Here is a 24,417-nt window from a genome sequence, read left to right as displayed (position 1 = left end):
TTAAGACCGCGGCGAGCGTAGCCCACCGCACACTACAGTATGTAGCGACCCCCACAGGGATAAGAACACTGAGCAGGGAAATACAGGATAAGGAAAGGTAAAAACTTGGAGAGACCACACAGGCTGCTGCCACCGATCACTGTCCCAGAGCAAAAGGAAGTGATGTAATGACTGACCGCCCTATAAAGCCTATGCAGGCTACACAAACATGGCCGCTCGGCTGAGGCATTTTTGGGCAATGAGAAAATGGCGCCGACATGTGGCTGTATGATCGATCGCCGCCAAAATGGCGGCGTTTGGCGCCAAAACACCGCGCCCTACCACACAGGGCCGGACACCACAATTCTGCCGCAAAAAAATGGCGGACCGCAATAGCGGCCGCCGCAGAGCATGTCTAAGCCCAGTCTGCCCACACAGTATACATAGCAGAGCGGGAGAGCCCCCCCCCCCGCAGCCCACAGAAAGGCAGCTATTCCACACAGGAATCTGACAGGGAGCTCAGCACACACACAGACATGCAGGGTCACACAGTCACAGACTGACACCCAAAACAGACAGGCCCCCACATAGAAATGCACTTACCAGTCCGGATGGCGTGGGGAGCCTTCTCCAGCGACTAAACCGCTGTACTGAGGACAGGGAGTGTCGCAGCCAGGACGCAGTGGAACTGCGGTACGAAACCGCAAATGGCGTCCGGTGAGGTAGCCACCTCACAGGCAGCATCCCTGCAGCAAACAGGGATGGGTCGTTCAATATGCCAGGGAAACCTGACTGAACGCTCGATGGCAGGCTGGGGAACCCCTGGCCCTGAGCCCTGGGATCCAGGGTGGCCAGTCCGAGGCCCAGCTCCGCATGATCATCTTCATCCGAAGAAACTAAACTAATGCTGAGAAAAAGAACAGCTAGTAAAAGAAAGAAAAATACTCAAAATAAAATCAAAAGAGGATAGAAGGCTGAGACTGAGAGCCCCAGCACAGGATCAGCCAGCTACTCCTAAGCTAGGCATTAGAAACTGAGTTGAGAATGCAGGAAGCAGGGAGGTATTGACTGAGGGGACCACCCCCTAGGGGTGCGATATGCTAAAAGCTTTAATATTAACAAATCTTGTTGCCTAGCTACTCCTGCAGAGCAAAGGTCAATAACCCCATTAGTGAAGATTATGAAGTGGCGGCGACTGTCGGAGGACGTAAGAGAAACTTTTTTTTTTGTCAGACCAGGGTCGCTTGGAAGCACCCGAGGTCTTCAGTCTTGAGACCGGAGGGTCCACTTCTTTATAAAGGGACTCCTCAAAGGGGTAGCGTCTAGCAATCCGCTTAGGCACCCCAGGGGAGCGCTTTGGGCGGTCCCATTCTTTTTTGAGCAGGGAGACCAGCATCTGCGGTGGCTGAATCAGATTAAGAATCTTATCTATCAGATGAGGCAGGGGTAGGCAGAGGGCGTTTTTTTGGCACCTCGTCCTTTAAAAGCCACCTCCACCCGGGACACAAAGGATTCCAGGACCGCCGAAAGTGCATCTATGGATAGCTGGGATCCGGAGGGCCCTGTGGACTCCTTCAAGGGGTCAGGTGGAGACACTTGTTCTGCAGGGTCCATGCTGCACCAGGGGAACCCATCAGCAAAAGTTGAGAATTTTGAACCTCCCCTACAGCGCCCCCAAGAGGTCAGGCAGAGCTGAAGACCCCCAGCAGAGAGAGAGATTATATATATATATATATATATATATATATATATATATATATTATATATATATATATATATATAAACCCCCCCAGACTCGCCACCCTTCACCAAAGATGCACCAGGAGGCCCAGAACGTCTGCAGCGATCTCGATCCACAGAGAAAGATCTGAGTATCAGCACTAGGGTATAGGGAGCTCTACCACCAGAAAAAACACCTGTAGGAATATCCCAGAACAAGGCCGCCAATGATTCCCAATAGAAATCCACCGCAAAATGGCCGCCGGGTGTACCAACATAGCCGCTGAATCTTGCAGAGCACATGGGCTATAAGAAAATGGCGGACCCTTGCGGCCTGAGGGCCCTCAAGGGGACCCTCCAACCTCTTGGACGGGATCGACAGGAAAGAGGGCCCTGGGAGTGACAGGTAAACCCCCCTCCCCACCGCACGATGGTTCTTCCGTCGCTGGCGGCGCACCCAGTAGTGAAAAGGGGGGGGGGGGAAGGGACAGGGAGGTTGGGGGTTGCGTGAAAGGACAGAGGGGAACCAAGGGTTGTGATGGTCCGACCGTCATAGGGAGGGGCCCGTGTCCACCCCAAAATCCGCCAGGGGAAGAGGGGGGGGGGAACATTTACTCACTATACCAGAAACAGGCAGGCGACATCTCCTGACAGAACCTCTCTCTGCCGAAGTGGGAATGCTGCGACTCGGGCCTAGACTCGGTCGTATGCGACCTGGCGAGGCATTTAAGTCGCGTGGCCAGTACTCGTCCGGTGGGACTATGTCGCGGCTGTGCACGCTCGCCGGCCGGCTGGGGTGACCACTGGATATATATATCCAGCCCGTCTCCCAGATCCGGCTTAGTTGCTTGAAGATCTCGCAGGAAAAAAAATTCAGGGAAAAAGGTAACTAGAAAAAACTATCTAGAAAAAAACACTTTTGCCAGGACAAAAGATCCCATAAGGAACTAGGTCCTTACTCCTGACTAGGCAGATTAAAACTGACATCCTATAGCAGGAAGAGAGGGTATACCCCCTGGGACTGGCCATAGGTGTAGCCAGAACTTTTTTCTGCATAGTGTCCTACTCCTGTAGGGGGCAGTATAACCCTACGGATATGAAGATCAGAGACTGCGTCCGTCAATGAACAATAGAGAAAATCTATTTAGTCTCAAGGAGTGCAAGAGGACACAATGAGATTAGAGGAGAGGCGGGTTAACCTTAAGCTGCGTAAAGGGGTTCTTCACTGTAAGGGTGGTGAGAATGTGGAACTCTTCCACAATTGGTGGTAGCTGCGGGGAGTATGGCTACTTTTAAAAGACTCTTGGATGTGCATCTCACAGATTACAACATTCAGGGTTATGAGAATGATCACGCAACTGACACACACACCTGCACAGGTTGAACTGGATGGACTGTTGTCTTTATTCAACCTCAACTACTATGCAACTATGTTAATACTGAAATGCTAACAAAGAAGTCAACACTGTGGTAAAAAGATAAGATGGCAGGGTCACAAATTGAAAGTGCTGGGAACAAATAAAGTGAAGGACTCACTGCTGTGCTGGAAAAATGGAGACCTAGAGGGATGCATCCTTAATATTTACAAAAAACAAAGTATTCCTGATAAAGGGAGGCAATGACAGGCCTGATGGATTCCATGTTTTTTTCCCTGGTCCTCAAAGACATTTAGGGCCTTGAGTTCTATGATGAGCTGAACGACCCCTTTTGGTTTGGGAGCGATTAAAAATTACAACCCCTGTAACCATTATAATGACATGTTGCTCCAGAAAATCCACCAGGCCTGCATGGAGATTTGCTAATCTAGGACACAGGCAGGTTGAAAGTAAGAAACCGGAGAAGGAGGCTGGGATTGAAATTATAGCTTATAAAAAACTCCAGGATGTCCACAGCAGCTCCCAAGAGATGTTGCCTTTTGACGAGCATGCAAAGCAAACCCTTTTCAGCGATTCCACCACCACCTAAACTAAAGAGTCCTCCTTATGCTCACTGATAGGAGATTCATATGGAAAATGAGACAGCGACCTCCAACAACCTTTCTACACCATGGTTCAATGTTAAAGGCATGATCTCCCAACTCTGGCAGACTAAGATAATGGCAAAAACAGGTTACAGTTTAAGGACTGCCAGAAAACTAACTAGAAAGAGCTTCCAATCTCTTGTTGGAGTACTTAAAGCAGGTGCATGTCTTCCATTGAATGGTTTAATCTATGTTTAGACAGGTTACTGCATGATCCACTTTTTTATTAGAGTCCCTCTCAAACAGGTACAAAGCTGACATTTGGAAGGAGTAAAAGCTTGCCAGGGTTCTTCCAGTCTCCATAAAGTATAATTGCAAACAGGTGTATCAGAAAGGTCTTCAGAACCTTAGGCCATGGGCAGCACGGGTGGAAGCTAAAACCCGATCTTTGAGTTTGGAGGCGGTATCTACTATGTCACCAAGGGCCAGGAGAGTTTCTAAATTTGGGTGCAGTAGAAAAGGCCTGTGACTGCTAAGGTAGAAGGTTGTTAAAGACTCCATTTCAGACAAAGTCTAAGTGGCTGAATGCTCAAAAAGTGCTGATATTGAAGGAAGATGAGGATTCTGCAGGGTGAATGTGTGGAAGCACGCTTATAATCTATGCAGTCAAAGCGTGCAATCCTACTTGCTATTCACCCCATAAAAACAGAGTGCAAATAGAGCCAAGGTAGGGGCCATGCTTATAAGAGACAATGAAGTCTCTGAAGCTGGAATGAACTGAAGCAAAGGGCATATTTTTAAGCTATTTGTGTCAGGTACCACGGGGGTGACACTGAAGGCAGCAACAAAACCAATATTGGATTGTGAGCTGGAGGCACTTGAACAGCGGGCCTGTTTCCTATGGGACTAGGATCCAAAATGTTGCACTGTAAGGCACAGAAAGCATACCACAGGGTACAAGGACAGGCCTAGAATATTCATGAACCTGGTAGCTACTAGTGTGGGGGAGTCAGCCACTTAAAGGTCACTGTCGGCAGGCAGCAGAAATTAACTGAAGAGTTCATGTCACTTACAGTCTGGAGCAGAGTGGTAACTCCTGTGGAGGAACCAACAGACGCAGACATATAATTTAAAAAAAAAAAAAAGCCAGCAGTCCTAACAAGGAAGCCCATATTGCTTGGCTTGCACAGATGACTTACAAAGAGTCATTTTTGCAGGAAAAAAACACACAAACTATAATGGGAGTAGAAAGGGTTATACTGGGATTGCCCAAAAAATATTTGTTCGCCAGTGTGCAATTCTCCTTTAGGCAGCAGTATAACCCGACTATCTAAATTCCCATGTCTCTCAACGAATGTGCAAAAGAAACCCTAATTACATCTCTACAATGTATGCACATTTCCCCATATTTGCCTGAAAAACTGGTGCTTGCATAGCAGTTTTGTGAACCATAGAGGAGAACTGAGCTGGCAAGATGAAGTAATGGACATATGTGGCACCAAGAGGTGACTGCTATGTACCTGCCAGGACCCTTTTCTTTTTTTTTGAATCCACAACAGGTTACACAGCATGGAAAAGGAGCAGGTTCACTGTAAAGCAACAATACTGCTCATTTTATTATTTGTGAATTTGAAGTGTAACTACAGGAACATGATAAAATTAAACAGCCTATAATAAATTGACACAGCTCCATAAAGGGAACAAATATGTAAAAAAATTGCACTCCAACGCGATCCTTTGTACCTGTTGATCTTGCTGGTTTACATCCAATTACTTGATTTCTAGGAGAGGGCAGACAATTGCAGAGCAGAGTTGTGACCCTTTTCCTGTATGCCACAGCAGACTGCAGATATTTGGGGAATATGTGTTAGCTGACAGAGCTGGGCCTATCTTCCACTGTTCTAATAAAACTAGGCCACAGTGGTCACAAGGTCTCTTAAGAACAAGCAATAAAAGGGTATTTAAAAAGTGAATTTTGCTTTTCCATGCTTTAGGGTGTTAGGTCAGTGTAGTGCTCTGCAAGCACTACAATGGCATAACTTAAGTACAAACTTTATTTTTATAAACTAAATGGACAGGAGAGTCAGCATGTGAGAAAGAGAAAATGATTTCAGTAGAAGCCCAAATGAAATCCAATCAATGTAGAATATAGATCTTGCTAATAATTTTGACTGTGAACAAATGAATACCTTTGCAAAATCCCTTGAGGTTTCCCTGGAACGGCCATCCACATCTTCACTCCAGGAAGTGTTCTCCTTTAGAAAAGGAAATAAAAAAGCCAAAACAGAGCTTAGCACATAAGTGGTAATAAAGTACAAAAAGAAGCTAAGGTGAAAAGATAAAGGTTAGTTTTAGCATACCTTTTATGAACAATCAGCTTTATTTCTTTAGAATAAATGTGAGCGCCTTAGCGAACTGTATGAATACTTTTCTATCTGGATCTATCCATCTGGACAAGGTGGGGTTTGTGCCCAACAGACAGGTCAGACCCGACGACGAATAGATATAAAATCAGCTTTACAATCTAAATGGGACAATCGCGGGCCCAAGAAGGGTATGCTGTTATTAGACCCTTGGAAGGCCTTTGACTCCTTGTCATGGGACTATCTATTCTATGTACTTAAAACTATGGATTCAGCTCAAAGTTCTTGATGGTACTGCAGAATCTTTATAGTGCACCTACTGCCAGGATCCTGGTAAAAAGATATGGCTCACAATAGATATTCACAGGTGAACTCAACAAGTGTGCCCTCTATCCCCCATTTTATTTATACTAGCCATGGAACCGTTGCTATCAAAACTTAGATGCCATCCTAATATCAAAGGCATACATTGTGGGGGATTTTGAAAAGTGTGCTTTTTGCCTCCTGATCACGTCTCTAACAAATGGATATCAAGCATTGCACAACTTTTCCACTATCTCGGGCATTTTTATCAATCATTCAAAATTGGTTTCCCCTAATCTAACATTGGACGCGGACATGGTCACACAAAAACAGAAATAGTTTCCCTTTAAATAGCAGGTGAAGGCACTTGGGTATTTCCCTGACCGCCTACTGAGCTCCACGATTCTGGATAAAATGAGAATTACGATTTTTTGGCTTAAAATAAAGTACGCTGAGAATCGTGATCATCTTTTATATTATACAAAGAAAATTGGGCTAACTTCACGGTTTATTTTTTTTTTGTTTGTTTTTTTTTAAACCGTGTTTTTTTTTTTTTTTCGAAAAAAACTTCAGCATAACAAATAAGAACTGTGCATACAGAGATAACAATTTGTATATGCAGTACTGTCAGTAACCCAATGTTTGGAAACATTCCATATGGGCAGTAAAACTTCCACAAAGGACACCAATAGAAGCCTAGAGCACATCAATTACAGGTGTCTGAACTCTGAATCCATCTATCCCAGATCTTAAATGGGAATTGGCTTTTTTTTAAAAAAAAAAAGCGGCCAACTACAGCGCTTGCTGATAAATAATGCCAAACCAATATCACAGTGGTTGGGGTGATAAGAATACATATCATACAGAGATTTAAAAAGATAGAACAATATTATAATAGTCAAAAACCACAAAAATATAAATAAATATGTGAAGAATAATAATTAATAAATAAATAAAACGTGACTGTTGGTGTGTAAAAGTCCAATATATGTAAAGTGACTTGGTGCTCAAGTAGATCAAATAGAGTCCTTATATGATTCAAACGGAATTCAAGGTGCAGGTGCTTAAACGTGAGTATCCTTAATATTCTGTGACATCAATCCATTTCGCCGTGATTTGTGGCTAGATAAAATCACTTACCAGAACCAGTGGGTCCTATGTGCTTTACAGCACTAGGACCTTTCCCGCTTATATGCCCCCTGGGCTGGGATGGATTCCCCCTTATTTCTCTCCTATAGGCTGGCCTGGATTAACAGACTGGGTCCTCCTCACATGGAGAAATGGCAATTTGTGAAGGAAACAAAAGGCTCTATATATTGTAGTAAGTTTGTAAAAAGTTTATTATTCACTACAGTGGGTTAAAGGCAAGTATAAAAATTACATCCGTGGTGGTCAGCGGTCGGCTTGTGTGGGCTGCGCGTCCTTTGCAGAGTGGCGAGCGGTACTTCCGGCTTGCGTTCCAGCTGCCTAGACGTAATGAAGCTATGCGTTCCAAACTGACGCGTTTCGCCGCATCCGGTGACATCTCTAGAGTTTTTCAAAAAGTGTTTCAAAAGAGTTCCAAAATAAGGCTCTGAAATTTATATGGGGGGGGGGGGACCTCGGGTGAACAAAACGCACCCAAATAGAGGTGACCTGGGAGTTCCGGCACAGCTAATTCACTACCATTCATCATCTCAGCCTACTTGGATGAAAATAGAATCCTCCTTGTACCCCCACAAGACCAATTACTCACTTAATTTGGTTGAGGCACAAAGACTGATGGATCATGCTGTGTCCAACTATCTTTCTCATTAAACCTATGGGGCAGAATAACGAAACCTTATGGCTTCAAGTCCCCACAGACTCCCATGGCTCCCTTAGTTTGATTTCACCCCGGGTCTCAATCCCCACAGCTTTGCCTGGTGGACAAACAAGGGATTGATACGCATAGCAGACTATTGTGATCATAGAGGGATCTTATCTAAAGAAACCTTGCAAGACATATACCAACTTCCAAAGCTCTTATAGTACGTCCAGTTAAGGAAACACAGACCGACAGGAAACACTATAGCGTTTATTTTTACTGCAGCTAGGTTTGCAATAGCTAGGTCCTAGAGCAGTGGTTCTCAAATCCGGTCCTCGGGACCCACTAACAGGCTAGATTTTAAGTATTACCTTGGGGGATGCAGACTAGAATACTGCAATCACTGAGAAGCAAATGAGATCACCTGTGATGTAATTTAGTTATCTTGCAAACCTGGCCTGTTGGTGGGTCCCGAGGACCGGATTTGAGAACCACTGTCCTAGAGCAGTGGTTCTCAAATCCGGTCCTCGGGACCCACTAACAGGCCAGATTTTAAGTATTACCTTGGGGGATGCAGACTAGAATACTGCAATCACTGAGAAGCAAATGAGATCACCTGTGATGTAATTTAGTTATCTTGCAAACCTGGCCTGTTGGTGGGTCCCGAGGACCGGATTTGAGAACCACTGTCCTAGAGGACACCTACAATTCCTTTCAATTTGATGAAAAATAGGTGGTCATGAATTATGGTGAACAAGCGCCTTTCTGCAAACTTACTAAACAAACAAGCTCTGTTTGATAGAATCTGGGAACCCTGGATCAAATACTTGTCTGACCCCTTGTAAGTTGCCAGGAATCTGATGGGTGCATATCATGGAGTGCACCTTCTTTCTCCTAGCAATCTCTCTTCTTTCTCATCGTTTACTCCTTTCCCTATACCCTCCCTGTAGAACCAGTGAAACAGATGTTGCTAAACTCATAGCAATGAGCAAATTTTAGCAACGAGCAAAACACTGAATGGGGGGCTATAACCCCCAGTATGGGGGGGGCTCTATGGTTTGTCGTGCTAGATCGATTTGATTCCACCAGTTTGGAAAGAGGACATCGGCCCTACGGCCAAATTAACCACTTGCCGATCAGCCACTGCACTTTTACGGGAAACGACATACCTGAACGTCATTTTGTGTAATAGCCTGTAGAGGCGCGCGCTTATTGGCTAGAGGGGGAGCCAATTAGCAGGTCCAGCAGACACACCTGCGATCGCTCCCCATAGAGACAGAACAGCGGTCTGCTTATGTAAACAAGGCAGACCGCCTTTCTGTCACAGATTACCACAGGGATCCTGTGTTCCTGTTATTTAGGAACACAGATCTCCATGTTCATCTAGTAAGTACATCCACCACATAGTTAGAAAGGCATCCCCTAGGCACACATTTAACCCTTTGATCGTCCCCCAGTGTTAAACCCCTTCCCTGCCAGTGTCATTAGTACAGTAACAGTGAATAATTTTAGCACTGATTACTGTAGTAATGTCACTGGTCCCCTCAAAAGTGTCAGTTAAATAAATACCGCTCATCGCCGCCATTACAAGTAAAAAAATAAAATAAAAATGACAAAATGGATCAAGAGTTTGTAGACACGATAACTTTTGTGCAATACAGTAAACCCCCCTCCATTGCGGGGGTTACGTTCCGGACCCAGCCGCGAAAAGTGAAATTCCGCGAAATAGAAAAACCCTATTAAAATGCATTGTAGGCATGATTTTTTTACTGTCACTGTACGTGTAGAAGCATTTTAAGGTCTTTAAACACACTTTTAAAATAGAAACTCATTTAAACACATAAAAGATACTTAGAGACAGAGCAAGAGCTATGAAAAACACAAAAATCTTTCATTTTTAATGATTTATATAGTAAAATAACATTACAAAAAAAAACGCGAATTACCGGGACCGCAAAAACTGAACCGCGATGTAGCGGGGGATTACTGTATACACTTATTGGGATTTTTTTCTTGCCAAAAATATGTAGCAGAATACATATTGGCCAAAATTGATGAAAACTTGTTTATTTTTTTTCCTCTATTGGCTGTGAGCAGCTTATAGAAGTAAAAAATATTGTTTTTTCAGAATAGTTGCTTTTTCTTGATTATAGCGCAAAAAATGAAAATGAAAACTACAGGAGGTGATGAATCAAACCATCAAAATAAAGATTTGTGAGAAAAATACATCAATTTTATTAAGGTACAGTGTCGCACGATCGCGCAATTTTCAGTTAAAGTAGCGCAGTGCCATATCACAAAAAAAAAACTGCCTGGTCATTAAGGGGGTAAAACATTCTGGTACAGAATTAGTTAATATAGTCCTCCCTTTCTACTCAGTTTTTGAATGTGACGGGGAAACAGACAGCTACCTTTTGCTACTTACATGTTCTAGGAATGTTTTGTGGTTTCTTCTTTTTTGATATGGATCGTCGAGTAATGTGCAGTAATAGAAGTGCAGGTTAGAAAATGGCAAAATGTTCACTGTGTGATACTGCAGATCTATGTAATACTGTTAAAGCTCTTTTACAGTATCTCACAAAAAAGTACACCCCTCACATTTTTGTAAATATATTATATCTTTTCATGTGGCAATACTGAAGAATTGACACTTTGCTACCAAGTAAAGTAGTGAGTGTACAGCTTGTTTAACAGTGTAAATTTGCTGTCCCCTCAAAATAACACACAGCAATTAAATGTCTAAACCGCTGGCAAGAGTACACCCCTAGGTGAAAAATTTCCAAACCGGGCCTAATTAGCCATTTTCCCTCCCCGGTGTCAGGTGACTTCGTGTGAATGGGGAGCAGGTGTGTTAAATTTGGTGTTATCGCTATCACTTTCTCATACTGGTCACTGGAAGTTCAACACGGCACCTCATGGCAAAGAACTCTGAGGATCTGAAAAAAAGAATTGTTGCTCTACATAAAGTTGGCCTAGGCTATAAGAAGATTGCCAAGACCCTGAAACTAAGAAGCAGCATGGTGGCCAAGACCATACAGCGGTATGACAGGACAGGTTCCACTCAGAACAGGCCTCGTCATGGTCGACCAAAGAAGTTGAGTGCACACACTCAGCCTCAAAACCAGAGGTTGTCTTTGGGAAAAATATACACACGAGTGCTGCCAGCATTACTGCAGAGGTTGAAGGGGGTCGGGGGGGGGTCTGCCTGTCAGTGTTCCAAGACCACACGCCGCACACTGCATCAAATTGGTCTGCATGGCTGTAGTCCCAGAAGGAAGCCTCTTCTAAAGATGATGCACAAGAAATTCCACAGTTTGCTGAAGACAAGCAGACTAAGAACATGGATTACAGGAACCACGTCCTGTGGTCTGATGAGACCAAGTTAAAAAAAAAAAAAAAAAAAATTGATTTTTGTAATAGCTTACCTCAAAATCTTTCTCCGATGTCCCATCGACAGACACAGCCTCATCTCCCTGAGCTGAGTGGGTTATGCTCCTTCCATCAGGAGTAGTCTAGGCAGGAAAATTTGAATGTTCACGCCCTAGGAGCTGTCCCTCCAGACATAACCCCCCATTGCTACAACCCAGCACATGTTTAGTTTTAAAGCAGTGAAGACAAAAGAACCAACCCCAGAGGGGCGGGTGCTGCATATATGTTGATGGGCATCAGAGAAAAAAAGAAGATTTTACGGTAAGATCTTCCAAAAATCTTTTCTCCATCGTCCATCGACAGACACAGCCTCATCTCCATGAGCTGAATGGGACGTTCCAAAGCAGTATAGGCATGAGGGGTGGGAAAAACGCAACCTGAAAGTAACGTCAACTCCAAGGAGGCTAAACCCAGCCAACCGGGCGACAGAGCTCAACCAAACAGAAGATCCCCAGATTACAGACCCCTAAGAGAACAAAAACATTCTCTTGTGAAACAGCAGCCTGCAAAAGCTAGCGGCCAAAAAAGGCATCCAAAGATGCCAACAAATCCACCTTGTAAAATTTTGTAAAGGTGTGCACAGAGGACCAAGTCGCTGCCTTACAAACTTGTACAACAGAGGCCTGATGGCGAAAAGCCCAAGAGGCACTCAGCGCTCTAGTAGACTGTGCCTTCACAGGGAAAGGAGGAACCTGACCCTTGATTGAATAAGCCTGAACGACCATTTGCCTGATCCACCTCAAAATGGTCCCAGCAGAGGCAGCCAAACCTTTGCGAGGACCGTCCAGAAGGACAAAGAGTCTGACTTCCTGAAGGACTCAGTAACCGTCAGATAAACCCTTATTGCCCGAACCACATCCAGAGAGTGCAAGGCAATCTCCTTGGGATGTTAAGGCTTAAGACATAAGGCAGGCAACACAATGTCCTCATTAAAATGAAAATCGGACACCACCTTAGGGAGAAAAAGACGGATTAGGTCGGAGGACCACTTTATCCCTGTGGACCATCAAATAAAGCGGACAGGACAGCGTGGCCAACTTAGACTCTGCGAGCAGAAGCGATAGCCACTAGGAAGGCAACCTTCTGCGACAAAGCAGAGAAATCTCCCTAATATACTCAAAAAGAGGCTTTTGAAGAACAGACAAAACCAGGTTAAGATCCCACAGCAGTAACAGGGATCTCTTCGGAGGGGGCCAGGTGACGCACCTCCTGAATGAAGGTGCGAATCAAACTATGTGTAGCCAACGGACGTTGGAAGTAAATAGCCAAGGCCGAAACCTGGCCCTTGAGAGTACCCAACGCCAAGCAATGCTCAACCCCATTTTGTAAAAAGGCCAAAACCCTAGCTATAGAAAAAAAAAAAAAAAAAAAAATAAAAAAAAAAGGTGCAGCTGCAGCGATTCACACCAAGAAATGTACGATGATGGATCTTCCTAGATGTCGACTTCCTGGCCTTCAAAAGGGTAGGAATCACCGAAATCAGACAGACCTCTATCCCTCAACACCTTGCTTTCAACAGGTAAGCCGTTAAAGCCAGCGACCGTAAAGCAGGATGGAAGATCGGTCCTTGAGATTTAGTAGATCTTACCGCAGAGGAAGACGCCATGGAGGATCCACTACTATTTTTACCAGCTCTGCGTACCAAGACCGCCGAGGCCAGTCTGGTGCCCCCAGAATGACCAGAATGCCTTCCATCGCCACCCTGCGAAGAAACCTCGGCAGGAGAACTAGCAGAGTGAAGGCAAATACCAGGCGATACTGACTCCAAGGAGCCACCAGAACGTCTGTGGCGTCGGCCAGAGGATCCCGAGACACGGCCACAAACCTCTTAACATTCCTGTCGCGGCGAGGCGCAAACAGATCCACCTCCGGAGTCCCCCACCAGGCACACAGGAGACGAAACACCTCCGGATGCAGGTACCACTCCCCCTGATCCAATACTTGACTCCTCAGGAAATTTGCCTGCCAATTTTCCACACCCGGGATGTGGACTGCGGAGAGAGCCGGAACATTGCATTCCGCCCACGCCAGAATCTTGGCCACCTCTTTGCCCGCCAAGGCACTCCTGGCACCCCCTTGATGATTGATGTAAGCCACGGCCGTGGAATTGTCTGACTGGACCTGAACCAGAGAGCCGCGTAACCGACTCGTCCAGTGAAGCAGGGAGAGCTTGATTGCCCTCAGCTCCAGAATATTGATCGACAAGGAAGATTCTTCCATTGCTTAAGTCCCCTGGGCACAGAGCTTCCCCAGCACTCCAGTCCAGCCTGACAGGCTGGCGATCCGTAGTGACCACCTTCCAAAACACCTGCAGGAAGGACTTGCCCTGGCACAGGGCAGGTGACTGGATCCACCAAGAGAGCCGACTTTGTGAGATGGCTCAACCGAATCTTCTGGTCCAATGACCGAGGACCTCTGTTCCACTTTGACAGAATCTTTCTGCAACTGTCTCGTATGAGCCTGAGCAAACAGGACCGCTTCAAAAGACCATCAGCCCCAGAGCCCTCATGCAAGCCCACAAGGACGACTGTTCGGCCTCCATCAGCAACCTGACCGCCCCTTGCAACTCCTGACGCTTGTCCAAGGGAAGGAAGACCCTCGCCAGTGCAGTGTCGAGAATCAGCCCCAGATAAGTGACCTACGCGGACGGAGTCAGGGCAGATTTGGTGACATTGATCGCCCACCCAAATTCTTGAAGGATCTGAATGGCGATAGAAACCGTTTCCAGCAGATCCGAATGGGAGACTGCACGCAACAGGAGATCTTCCAGATATCCCACAATGGAGATACCCCGCCGACATAAGGCCAGCACGGGGGCCAGGACCTTCGTAAAAAACTCTGGGAGCCGAGGAGAGATCAAAAGGTTAATGTCACAAATTGAAAGGACTCAAGTGGAGAAATCGCTGATGTCCCTCGAATACGGGGACGTGGAGATACGCATCTTTGAGATCCAGGATAGAACGCACCTTGCCCTCCTTTCTGGGCACTGAACAGGTTTGAATAGAAACCTTGAGAGAGTTCCTGCGGAGGAACTGGCACAATCACCCCTTGAGCCAGGAGATGTCACCCAGCCTCCCGCAGATGCTTCAAACGCTCCAGAGACAGGTGAGGATTCGACTGACAGAACCTGTCCCCTGGCCGGGACCAGAATTCGATCTTGTACCAGGAGCAATTAGTTCACAAACCCAATCGTCCTGAATGAAGGAAGGAAGGAAGGAAGTCAGTCCAGGGTTCCTGAACGAAGCACAGACGTCCCCCCACCCCGACACGGGTGATGGCGCCCCTTCATGCTGAAGAGGACTTGTCTGCTGCATCGGGCTGAGGGTTTCTTTGCTCCACCATTAGTTCTCAACGGCTTACTCTTTTGCGCCCCGGAGGTACGAAAAAAACGTTTATGAGCAGAAAAGGGAGGGACCCCGCTTAGTACGGGGTGTCTTACCCTTGGAGGATTGAGTAAGAAAAGTACTCTTCCCGCCAGTCAGGCCCATGATTAACTCATCCAATGAGTCGCCAAACAACCGGTCTCCCAATAAAGGGAGATCAGCTAAGGCTCTTAGATGCTTGGTCAGCCAAACAGCTCTTCAACCAAACCATGCGTCTTAAAACAATGCCCACGGCCGAGACCCTGGCCACCAGGGGAGCCGCATCCATAGATGCATCACACAGGAACACCAGAGCCTGGATCACCTGGTCCAACCGTTCCAGCTGTCCCGGAGGAACAGTCTCGGGGTCCAAGGACTCCCACAAACCCCTAATCCATTCCGTTACTGTCTGAGACACTAACACAAACACAAAAACTGGTTTAAAAAAATGGAACCCGCCAACACATGAAGATGGCAGGAAAGTGATTCCACCTGTCTGTCCACTGGATCCGTAAAAACTGGGGAATCCCCCACAGGCACAAGGGTAGATTTGTTCAATCTGGATGATCCACTTTAGGTGGCACCGTCCAACGGTTGGATACCTTTTTGTTAAAAAGAGTATCGGCGTTTAAAGCGATGGTCATTCACAATATCGTGAAAAGTGTCGGGACAAGGGAAAACCCTGTCAGCTTTTGGAGGCTTCCGAGAGCCAAAAGCCACCCCCGTCCCTGCTGGCATGGGCTGAGCCAATTTTAAAGTATCTGCATCTAAATAATCAGGGCTTCCACTAAGACGCGTTCCCGCGCTGCAGAAGACAGGTCCTCTTCATCTGACTGAGGACAGCAACCCCTCAAGGGGGGGGGGGTGTCTCTGAATCAAAGGACACCCCCATAGAAGAAGGCAGAGGCTGTTTTCGGCTATCAACCTTTTTCATGACCAAATCAACTTTAGTCGCCAGGCTTTCCAGGGCTGCTGAAATCGCGGCCAGCGATCCAGACTTTCCGGGAGTCACACAGAGTGGGTCTGAAGGTGTTTGCACAGTTTGGGACTCCATATTTCAATTTTCAGAAAAACAACGTACTGTGGCTTTAAGAGCGCCAAGCGCAGTATCCACCACTGATCACCGTGGTCTGCAGGGAACCCCTTCAAACTGACAGCAGAAAGTGCAAGGATATGCCCGCAGGGACCCCAAGTACTGTACCACCTCAGATAAACCGTCCTCTTGAATGAGGAAGTAACCTCAGAAACAGGAAACGACTACACAGGAAGTGATGTCGCCTGAATAAGGTTACACTGCTGAGTATAGCACCAGGGCTACACAAAAATGGATGCCCCAAAACAATAGGAATTTAAAGGGAAAATGGCGGCGCCCACGACGAACCATGCAGCTAGGGACCGACACATGAAGGCTTCAGGAAGGCTTCAGGAACCACAACAGGTACCTGGAAGCCCAAGTTAGCATGCCCCCCCGATTGCCAGGGCACTCCAGACACACAGCCATATCTCTCTCTCTTTCTATAAGCTTTCTTAGAGGCTTGGTCTGCTTACCAATAGGTACTGTAAATATGGCCTGCTAAAATCAACATAAGCAGCGGGGTCCTGCTCGCCCCCAGACCCTGGCGCAAAAGCTTGGCCCATTCAGTTAGAGTCTGAGACATCAGAGCTGAGGCAAAGACTGGCCGCAATGCGGAACCAGCCATAGTAAGCATGCTACGTGAGACAGCCTCTGCTTTGTCAGTTGGGACCTTAAGGGGCGGGTATTCCTCTACTGGGATCATTGTTGCTTTATTCAACCTGGAATCAGGAGGGTCCACCACTGGTGGACTAGTCAACTTTTTAAAAAGGGACTCCTCAAAAGGGTAACATACATCAAAACGTTTGGGGACCACAAAGGGTGATTTTGGTTGTCCCATTCCTTACAGGAAAACCTGTCAAAATAAGGCACATAAGAAAACACATTTGGAGTACGATGTGACTTGTGCGTACCAAACGGCACAGCCACGTCCGTGGCTACATCAGCCGTATCCTCCATTTTTAAAATCTCACACCTTGCAGTGATATGTGAGTCTACCAGCTCTTTTTTGTTCGCTGCTGCGACCATGGAGGAATCCTTATCAGATGGATCAGGGGGTGTGATATTAAATCCCCCTGGATGGGCTGCGTACACGGCAGCATCAAGCTCAGAATCAGACAGACTGAGCAGGGGATGCTTTCTCCTGGGCCTTTGCCCACACACCCCTTCCACCCAGGACACTAAGGACTTCAGGACCGCCATCAGTGCAACCATGGTAAGCTGGGGTTCTGAGGGACCTGCCACCTCCATGAGGGGGTCAGTGGGGGAGATGTGACCCTGAGGCTGCAAAAGCAAAGGAAGACCTAGCAGTACAAAAACGATCTTTTGGCACCACTAAAGGATCCGCCTCAAGGCTCAGGGTACCTATCAGCAGAGAAAGATAACAGGGACCCATCAAACCCAGCATCATGGACGCTATCCCTGTTCATATGTCCTGGGCACAGGAAGAGGAAACTGAGGAGGAAGAGGAAAAGGAGGAGCTTTGGCATCAGGTTTCCAGCATCCCCCAGAGAAAGGGAAAGTGGCCCCCGTGACATCCGACTACACAAACATGGCCGCCAACATGAGACCAGCCAGACTAAGGGAAAATGGCCACCATCAACTACAAACACTGAAGCATGCTGCCAGGATCTTTCCTGCACCCTTTGAAACGCTACACCCTCTGCAAGGGGACCCCCCTAAAGGTAACCTTCACAGAGTGGGGATAGCAGGGGAAATTCCCCTCAGGGGTCTCTGCTGTTTTCTCTGCCCTGGGGAGAGGGGGGGGGGGACGCTGTACTTGCCTTACTATGGTGCGGGTAACGCTCCAGACAGAACTCCTCGCCCCCGAAGTAGGGGAGCTGTCGGCCAAGGGGCCGCTGCGACTCAGACCCAAGCCCAGTCGTATATGTGACCCTGCGAGATGGTTAACTCGCGGGCCAGCCTCTGTCCGTGAGGCTATGTTGAGGCCAACCTAGGGCGTCGCTGCGGTCTGCACGCGCCCGCTGGCTAGGGCGGACCACTGAATCTAGATTAACCAACCTGTTGCCCTGCCCGGCAGTTGATTGTAGATCTCCCGAGAGAGAAAACAAAAAAGATGCAAGGAAGGAGAAAATTGCTAGGACCAGAGATCCCAGCCGGGAGCCTAGGTCCTTACTCCCGACTAGACTGAAAAAAACGCATTACTTAGAGCAGAGGGGTGAAGCGCATAGTTACTGGAGGGCCGCATGAACATGATGTGGGGGGGGGGGGCGTAACCGGTTTCGGAGCATGCGTAACCAGTTACAGCACCCCCGCATCATGTTCATGCGGCCCTCCAGTGACTATGCGCTTCACCGCTGCCTCGATCAGAAGTGAGTCCCTGATTGGTTCTCTAGTGTCATCTCTCGGCTGCTGCAGGCCAGTCTCAGGGAAAAACCGTGGACCCGGAAGGACGCCTACCTCCTATGCAGATAGACGCTTACACCATATAAAATGTGTCAATAAAAGGATTAAGCATCTGCTCCACAGTGGCACCTTTCTCAATTCCATGACTTTTCCAAAACTTTGTGGGGTTCAGTCAGTTTCCAAAACTTTCCCAGGCCTGGAAAGTGGCATTTCAAAATCCCATGACTCTTCCAGGAATTTAATGACCGTACAAACCCTGGGCCTGGAACGCGGTCCCAGCTCCCGGGAGTAGGCCCAAATAACCCCCAGCGTGTGGGGGGGGGGGGGTGGAAGAGGGGGTGTGTGACAGGACAAAGGAGAACCCAGGATTGTGAGGGTCCAGCGTCCACCCCAAAATCCACCAGGGGAAGAAGTGGGAACATTTACTCACCATACCAGGAACACAGGCGTGCGCAATCTGAATGGGCCCCCCTCCGAAGTGGGGGTGCTGTCGGCCAATTCGGACCGCTGCATCTTGGGCCTAGACCCAGTCTATACAGCCAGCCCGTCGCCCAGATCCGGCATTGTTGCTTGTAGATCTCACAGGAAAAAATCCAGAGAAAAGTGAACTAAAAAAAAAAAAACTTTGACAGGACCAGAGATCCCAGCAGGGAACTAGGTCATTACTCCTGACTAGACAGATTAACACTGACATCCTATGCAGGAAGAGAGGGTGTACCCTCTGGGACTACCCATAGGCGTAGCCAGAACTTTTTATCTGTCTAGTGTCCTACTCCTGTATTGGGGCAGTATAACCCTACTAATATGCATCAGGAACTGAGTCAGTCAATGAACTATAGAGAAATATTTATCTACTACATTCTATTCTGCTAATGTATTTACACACATCACATGGAAGAGGAGTTAAATTATGAAGCAACCAAATAAACACAGCTGCAAAGAGTACAGACATACTGGATTGCCATTAGCAGGCATCAGCTGTAAAAAAAGGTGTCGTTTAGCACTTGAATTGTGAGTTTTCAAAGCAACACAAGGCAATTACAAAGCCAAATAGTGGAAATACCATACAGCTCCCTCTATCAGCAAAGTGATATAGACAACCTATACCCATGCCTTCTCTCAGCGCAGATATCATAATGTAAACTCTAGGTAAAAATAATGGATGGATTGGTATAAAACATTTTCTAATAAACTGCCATTTATATGATGAAAATACGGCATAAACCAGTTGATGTTCTGTCTTGGTGTTCTGTTACTGTGTTACTCACGGTTTCCTTGTACCCTAACTTTAACACCTATGTTTATGGACATATTTGATATATGGGCCTAGAAAAGCTCTCATAAGGTACTGAATGCTAAATCCATGTATACGCACCATTGTATACCATCTATGAACAATATACATCTCAAATGTCCTTTTTCACTTTGTAATGTTTATACTTCAATAAAGAAACATTGAAATTAAAGCCAAAAAGTGTATTGGTATTTTATCCAATACATTTCATCTAGACCGGTTCACATTTGGAGATAAGCAAATAATGCCTTAATGCAGAGTGTATGCTGACAACTGCTGTTGTGGCTATTCATAATACAGCCTTCTCATTAGGCCCCTTTCACACAGGCGGACCGTTAAATCCGCCTGTCTGTTTTTTTGGCGGATCTGAACGGTCCCCCCATGCATCTCTATGGGGGATCGGATGTCAGCGCAGACCTGTCCGCTGATATCCGATCCGTCAAATCTGGACGGATGGAAACACTTTTTTCCATCCGTCCAGCGGATCAGATGAGAACGGACCGACGTTCCCATCCGATTTCCCCCATAGAGATGCATGGGGAACTGACAGCTGTGTCTCTGCACACAGCGCGGAGACAGATGTCATCCTGCTGCTCAGCGGGGGATCGGCGGGTCGATCCCCCGCTGAGAAAAACGGAATCCGTCCGAAGGACGGATAGTGTGAAAGGAGCCTTAGGGTAAAAAAAAAAATGCTCTGAATGATAGGATAATGGTAGGCCATTTTAGGGGAACAGGTGTAAACATTTTCCAGGATAATGACCCTCAGACACTAATAGATGAATTCAAGAGTAGATTCACAGACGGAAAGATAAAGACACAAACACTTTTCACAGCCTTCCCACACACCAGAACTAAATGGGTATTCTTGAGTGTGGTGTAAATACAAAAATTAGGATTTTTGACTTAGCGTAAAATCCATTTCTCTGATGAATCTGCTCATCGCCCAGATCATGGCGCAAAAATTTTGCCCACTCAGTTAGCGTTTACGACATCCGGGCAATGGCCAGGACCAGCTTTAGTGCCGAACCAGCAATAGTAAACATATTGCGGTCCACAGACCTTTCTGTTGCAGCCTGTCAGCCGGATCCTTAAAGGCCAGAGATTCCTCTACCGGAATTTTGGTTGCCTTGTTCAATCTGGAGACAGGGGGGTCCACCATTGGAGGGACAGTCCACTTCTTGAGGAGTGACTCTTCACAGGGGTATTGAATAGGAGACTGGTGGCGCACAGATGTGGTATAGATGTAAAAACACCCCAAAAATCCATGCACAGTCAGCAGGGGGTGATTGGAAATTGATTAATAACAGATAAAATAGTGAAGTAAACATAATTGGTAACCACCTGGTCCTGAATGCCAGCGAGGACATTGGATGAAACTGATGGACACTGTTGGTGCTTCCTCTCATGGGGTAGTTGACCCCAAGTGATGGATGGTAAAAACCCCTTGTGGAGCAAGGAGTAAGGCCCAAGAGATTGCTGCAGGCGCGTGTCAGCCATAACACACAAGCGCCGCAGACAGCGCGGCTTCCAGGAGTGACGTCACTCAGTTGGTGAGCAACCAAGCCAGAGCAGGAACCAGCGTGGAACTCAAGCTTCCTTGTTGCCATGACTAAATGTTTCGCGCGCAAGTGCTTTGTCAAGTCACGGGAATTGCGGCAACAAGGTGAATTTAAACCCTAATGAAAGGGCGGGGATGGGGCAGAGCTAAAAAAACACAAACTATAAAAATGTACCTATCAATGTCCTCACTTGTGCATAATGAATAACTAGGTTAAAATATGTAGATTATAGTATAAATCCACCAAAATACAAAAAAGCAGCTGTACACATACTAAAAACATATCCTCATTGTGCTAAAAGAAATAAGAAAAATAAGAAAAAAAAAGAATAAATTCAGTTAAACTATATTATGTATTTCCACATCTTCATTTCGAACATTGGGCCTAAGGATCCAAACTTTAGATCCAAAAAACTTCTCTCCTGCAAAGGAGGGAAAAAAATGAATTTTTTGTAAAATCTTACCGTAAAATTCCTTTCTCTGAATCCTCCGACAGTCGCCGCCCACTCATAGTCTTCACCAATTGGTATTGACCTCTTATCCATAGGAGCAAGCTAGGCATAAGACTTGTTAAAAACAAAGTAATTTACATAGCACACCTATGGGGGCTGTCCCACTGGTCCAATACCCCCCTGCAATCAGCCATCCCAACTCAGTTTGGTAGCAAGCAGTTAAAGTCCAAAGAACCCCAATAGAGGGTGTCAGGGAATCAATACCCTGCGCAGGCGCACTGGCGCTGCCAACCGGCGAATGCCTATGCGCTTGCGTGTACGAAGAGGCACCTTGAATAGCTAGAGGCTACCTTACAATAGCTCAAGGCTACCTTGCAGTAGTTCGAGGCTACCTTGCAGTAGTTCGAGGCTACTTTGGAAAAGTCAGAGGCTACCTTGGAATAGTCAGAGGCTACCTTGGAATAGTCAGAGGCTACCAAATTGGCCTATTTAAACACAGCTGTCACTACAGGAAGTTGCTGTGTTATCTTCAGCTCTCCTGTTTCCTGTGCCTGTTTGTAGTCTGCTGTTCCTGTTTACCTGACCCGGCTTGTCTTTGGATTCTGATTACCTGCTGCCCGCCTTTGACCTTGGCTTGTCCTGACCATTCTCCTGCCTGATCCTGATCTGTTTATCCGCTACCGGCCATTGGTCCTGGACCTGATCCTGGCTCCACCAGGGAATCCGGGGGACCGCGACCTGGTGTTAGCAAGCAGCCAAATCCATCCCCACCATCTGGGGCCCCTGGTGAAAACCGGCTAACACTTAGACTCCGCGCCTCTGGTGAACCTGTGCCACGCCAGTTACCCGGTAAGCCACTCCTCTTACGTCAGGCTCTGCCACATTACCCCCTGACAGTATAACACAGCCATGACTGAGCCTGCTAGAGGAGCCTCTCCTATGGATGACATCTGCCAGCATCTCGCGGCCCTTACCCAAGCCGTTAAGTCCCTGCAAGAGGGCTATACCCAGTTGGAGGGTCGTGTTCAGTCCCTAACCTCCTCCACGGATCCTGCAGTTTCTGCTGCTTCCATGGCTTCCTCTGGGCATCCCTCGGGTCCAACGGTGGTGATGCTGCCTCCTGAGCCAAGGGTCCCTACGCCGGAAAGGTTTTCTGGGGGATCGGAGCAAGTTCAGAGCCTTTCGCAATGCCTGCGAGCTGTACTTCTCCCTGCAACCCCGAACCTTCTCCCTGGAAGCAACCAAGGTGGGGTTCATCATATCCCTGCTTCAAGGTGAACCTCAGTCCTGGGCTCACCGCCTGCTTGAAGAGCACAGTAACCAGCTGGACACCATGTCGGTTTTTTTTAATGCAATGGCACAGTTGTATGAAGATCCGCAGCGTACTGCTACCGCAGAAACCGCGCTCACCGCACTTCAACAAGGCCGTAGAGCCGTGGAAGATTACGTCACTGACTTTAGGCGTTGGAGTACGGACACTCACTGGAACGACGCAGCCTTGCGACATCAGTTCCGCCTGGGTCTGTCAGAAAGTTTGAAGGATGAGCTGGCCCGAGTGGGCATACCTGAAACCCTGGAGGCATTAATCACCTTGGCCATACAGATAGACCGCCGGCTCCGTGAACGCAGGGCAGAGAGGTCCACGCAGCAGACCCGTCCGGTCTGGATGATGCCACGGGTCCCTAATCCCATCCACACCTTCTCCTCTGGTTCCCGTTCCAGCAGCACAGCTCCGGTTACTCCTGAATCGGATACTTCAGAGCCGATGCAACTTGGGCTCATGCGTCCCTCCTTATCGGCAGAAGAACGCTTACGGCGACGTCAGAACAATCTGTGTCTGTATTGCGGAGAAGCCGGACACTTTGTACACACATGCCCAGCGAAGATGCGTAAGTGTCTTTCTATATCTCCCTCAAGTTACCCAGTTTCTGGCAACAATACCACTCACCTGGCTCTCTCTGTCTCATTCCAGCTTCCAGAAGGCCTGATCCCAGTCACCGCTATAATTGATTCCGGGGCATGCAGCTGCTTCATTGACCTCACCTTTGCTGCACAACAACGCATCCCACTTCGACCCAAGTCGCAAGGACTTTCCATTTTCCTAGCGGATGGGTCCCACATCAAGTCTGGGCCAGTAACTCAAGAAACCCCTCCATTGCCTGTGGTCACCCTCGAAGGTCACAAGGAGTTGTTGTGCCTGGATGCCATCTCTTCTCCCTTGTTCCCCGTTATTCTGGGGTTACCCTGGTTACAAGAGCACAACCCGCAAATAAATTGGACTTCTGGAGACGTTAAGTTCCAGTCCCCTTACTGCCAGAATCATTGCCTGCCAGTACGCTATAGTGCTCCTAGCACTCTACTTTGTATGGACACTGATAAGGAGATACATTCCTCTGTCCCATTACCCTATCATGAATATCTGGATGTCTTCAGTAAACAAGGGGCCGAGACTCTACCCCCCCACCGCCCCTATGATTGTCCGATTGAGTTACTCCCGGGGGCCGAGATCCCTTTTGGACGTATCTTTCCTTTGTCTGAACGGGAATTGGTTACCCTAAAGGACTATGTAAAGGAGAATCTTGAGAAGGGATTCATCCGACCCTCTACTTCTCCGGCAGGAGCTGGGATCTTTTTTGTAGAGAAAAAAGACCATTCACTTCGGCCATGTGTGGACTACCGCAAATTAAATAAAATTACGGTCAAGAACCGGTACCCCCTACCCTTGATTCCTGAACTCTTCCAGAGATTAAGAACCGCCACTATATTTACCAAA

The 24,417-nt window shown here is 47.2% G+C and overlaps 1 protein-coding gene across 1 annotated transcript in view; it reads right to left on the bottom strand.

The window, feature by feature from the left end:
• Positions 1-24,417, bottom strand: part of ARID3B (AT-rich interaction domain 3B) — a 165,887-nt gene that overhangs the window by 98,089 nt on the left and 43,381 nt on the right. Inside the window, exon 3 of the mRNA XM_082252835.1 lies at positions 5,848-5,913. Coding sequence (XP_082108961.1) covers positions 5,848-5,913 — 66 coding nt within the window. The remainder of the gene's footprint in view (positions 1-5,847; positions 5,914-24,417) is intronic.

This window comes from Pelophylax lessonae (genome assembly GCF_965119305.1).
Source record: "Pelophylax lessonae genome assembly, chromosome: 4".
Taxonomy (NCBI): Eukaryota; Metazoa; Chordata; class Amphibia; order Anura; family Ranidae; genus Pelophylax; species Pelophylax lessonae.
This window is presented reverse-complemented; position numbering and strand designations above follow the sequence as displayed.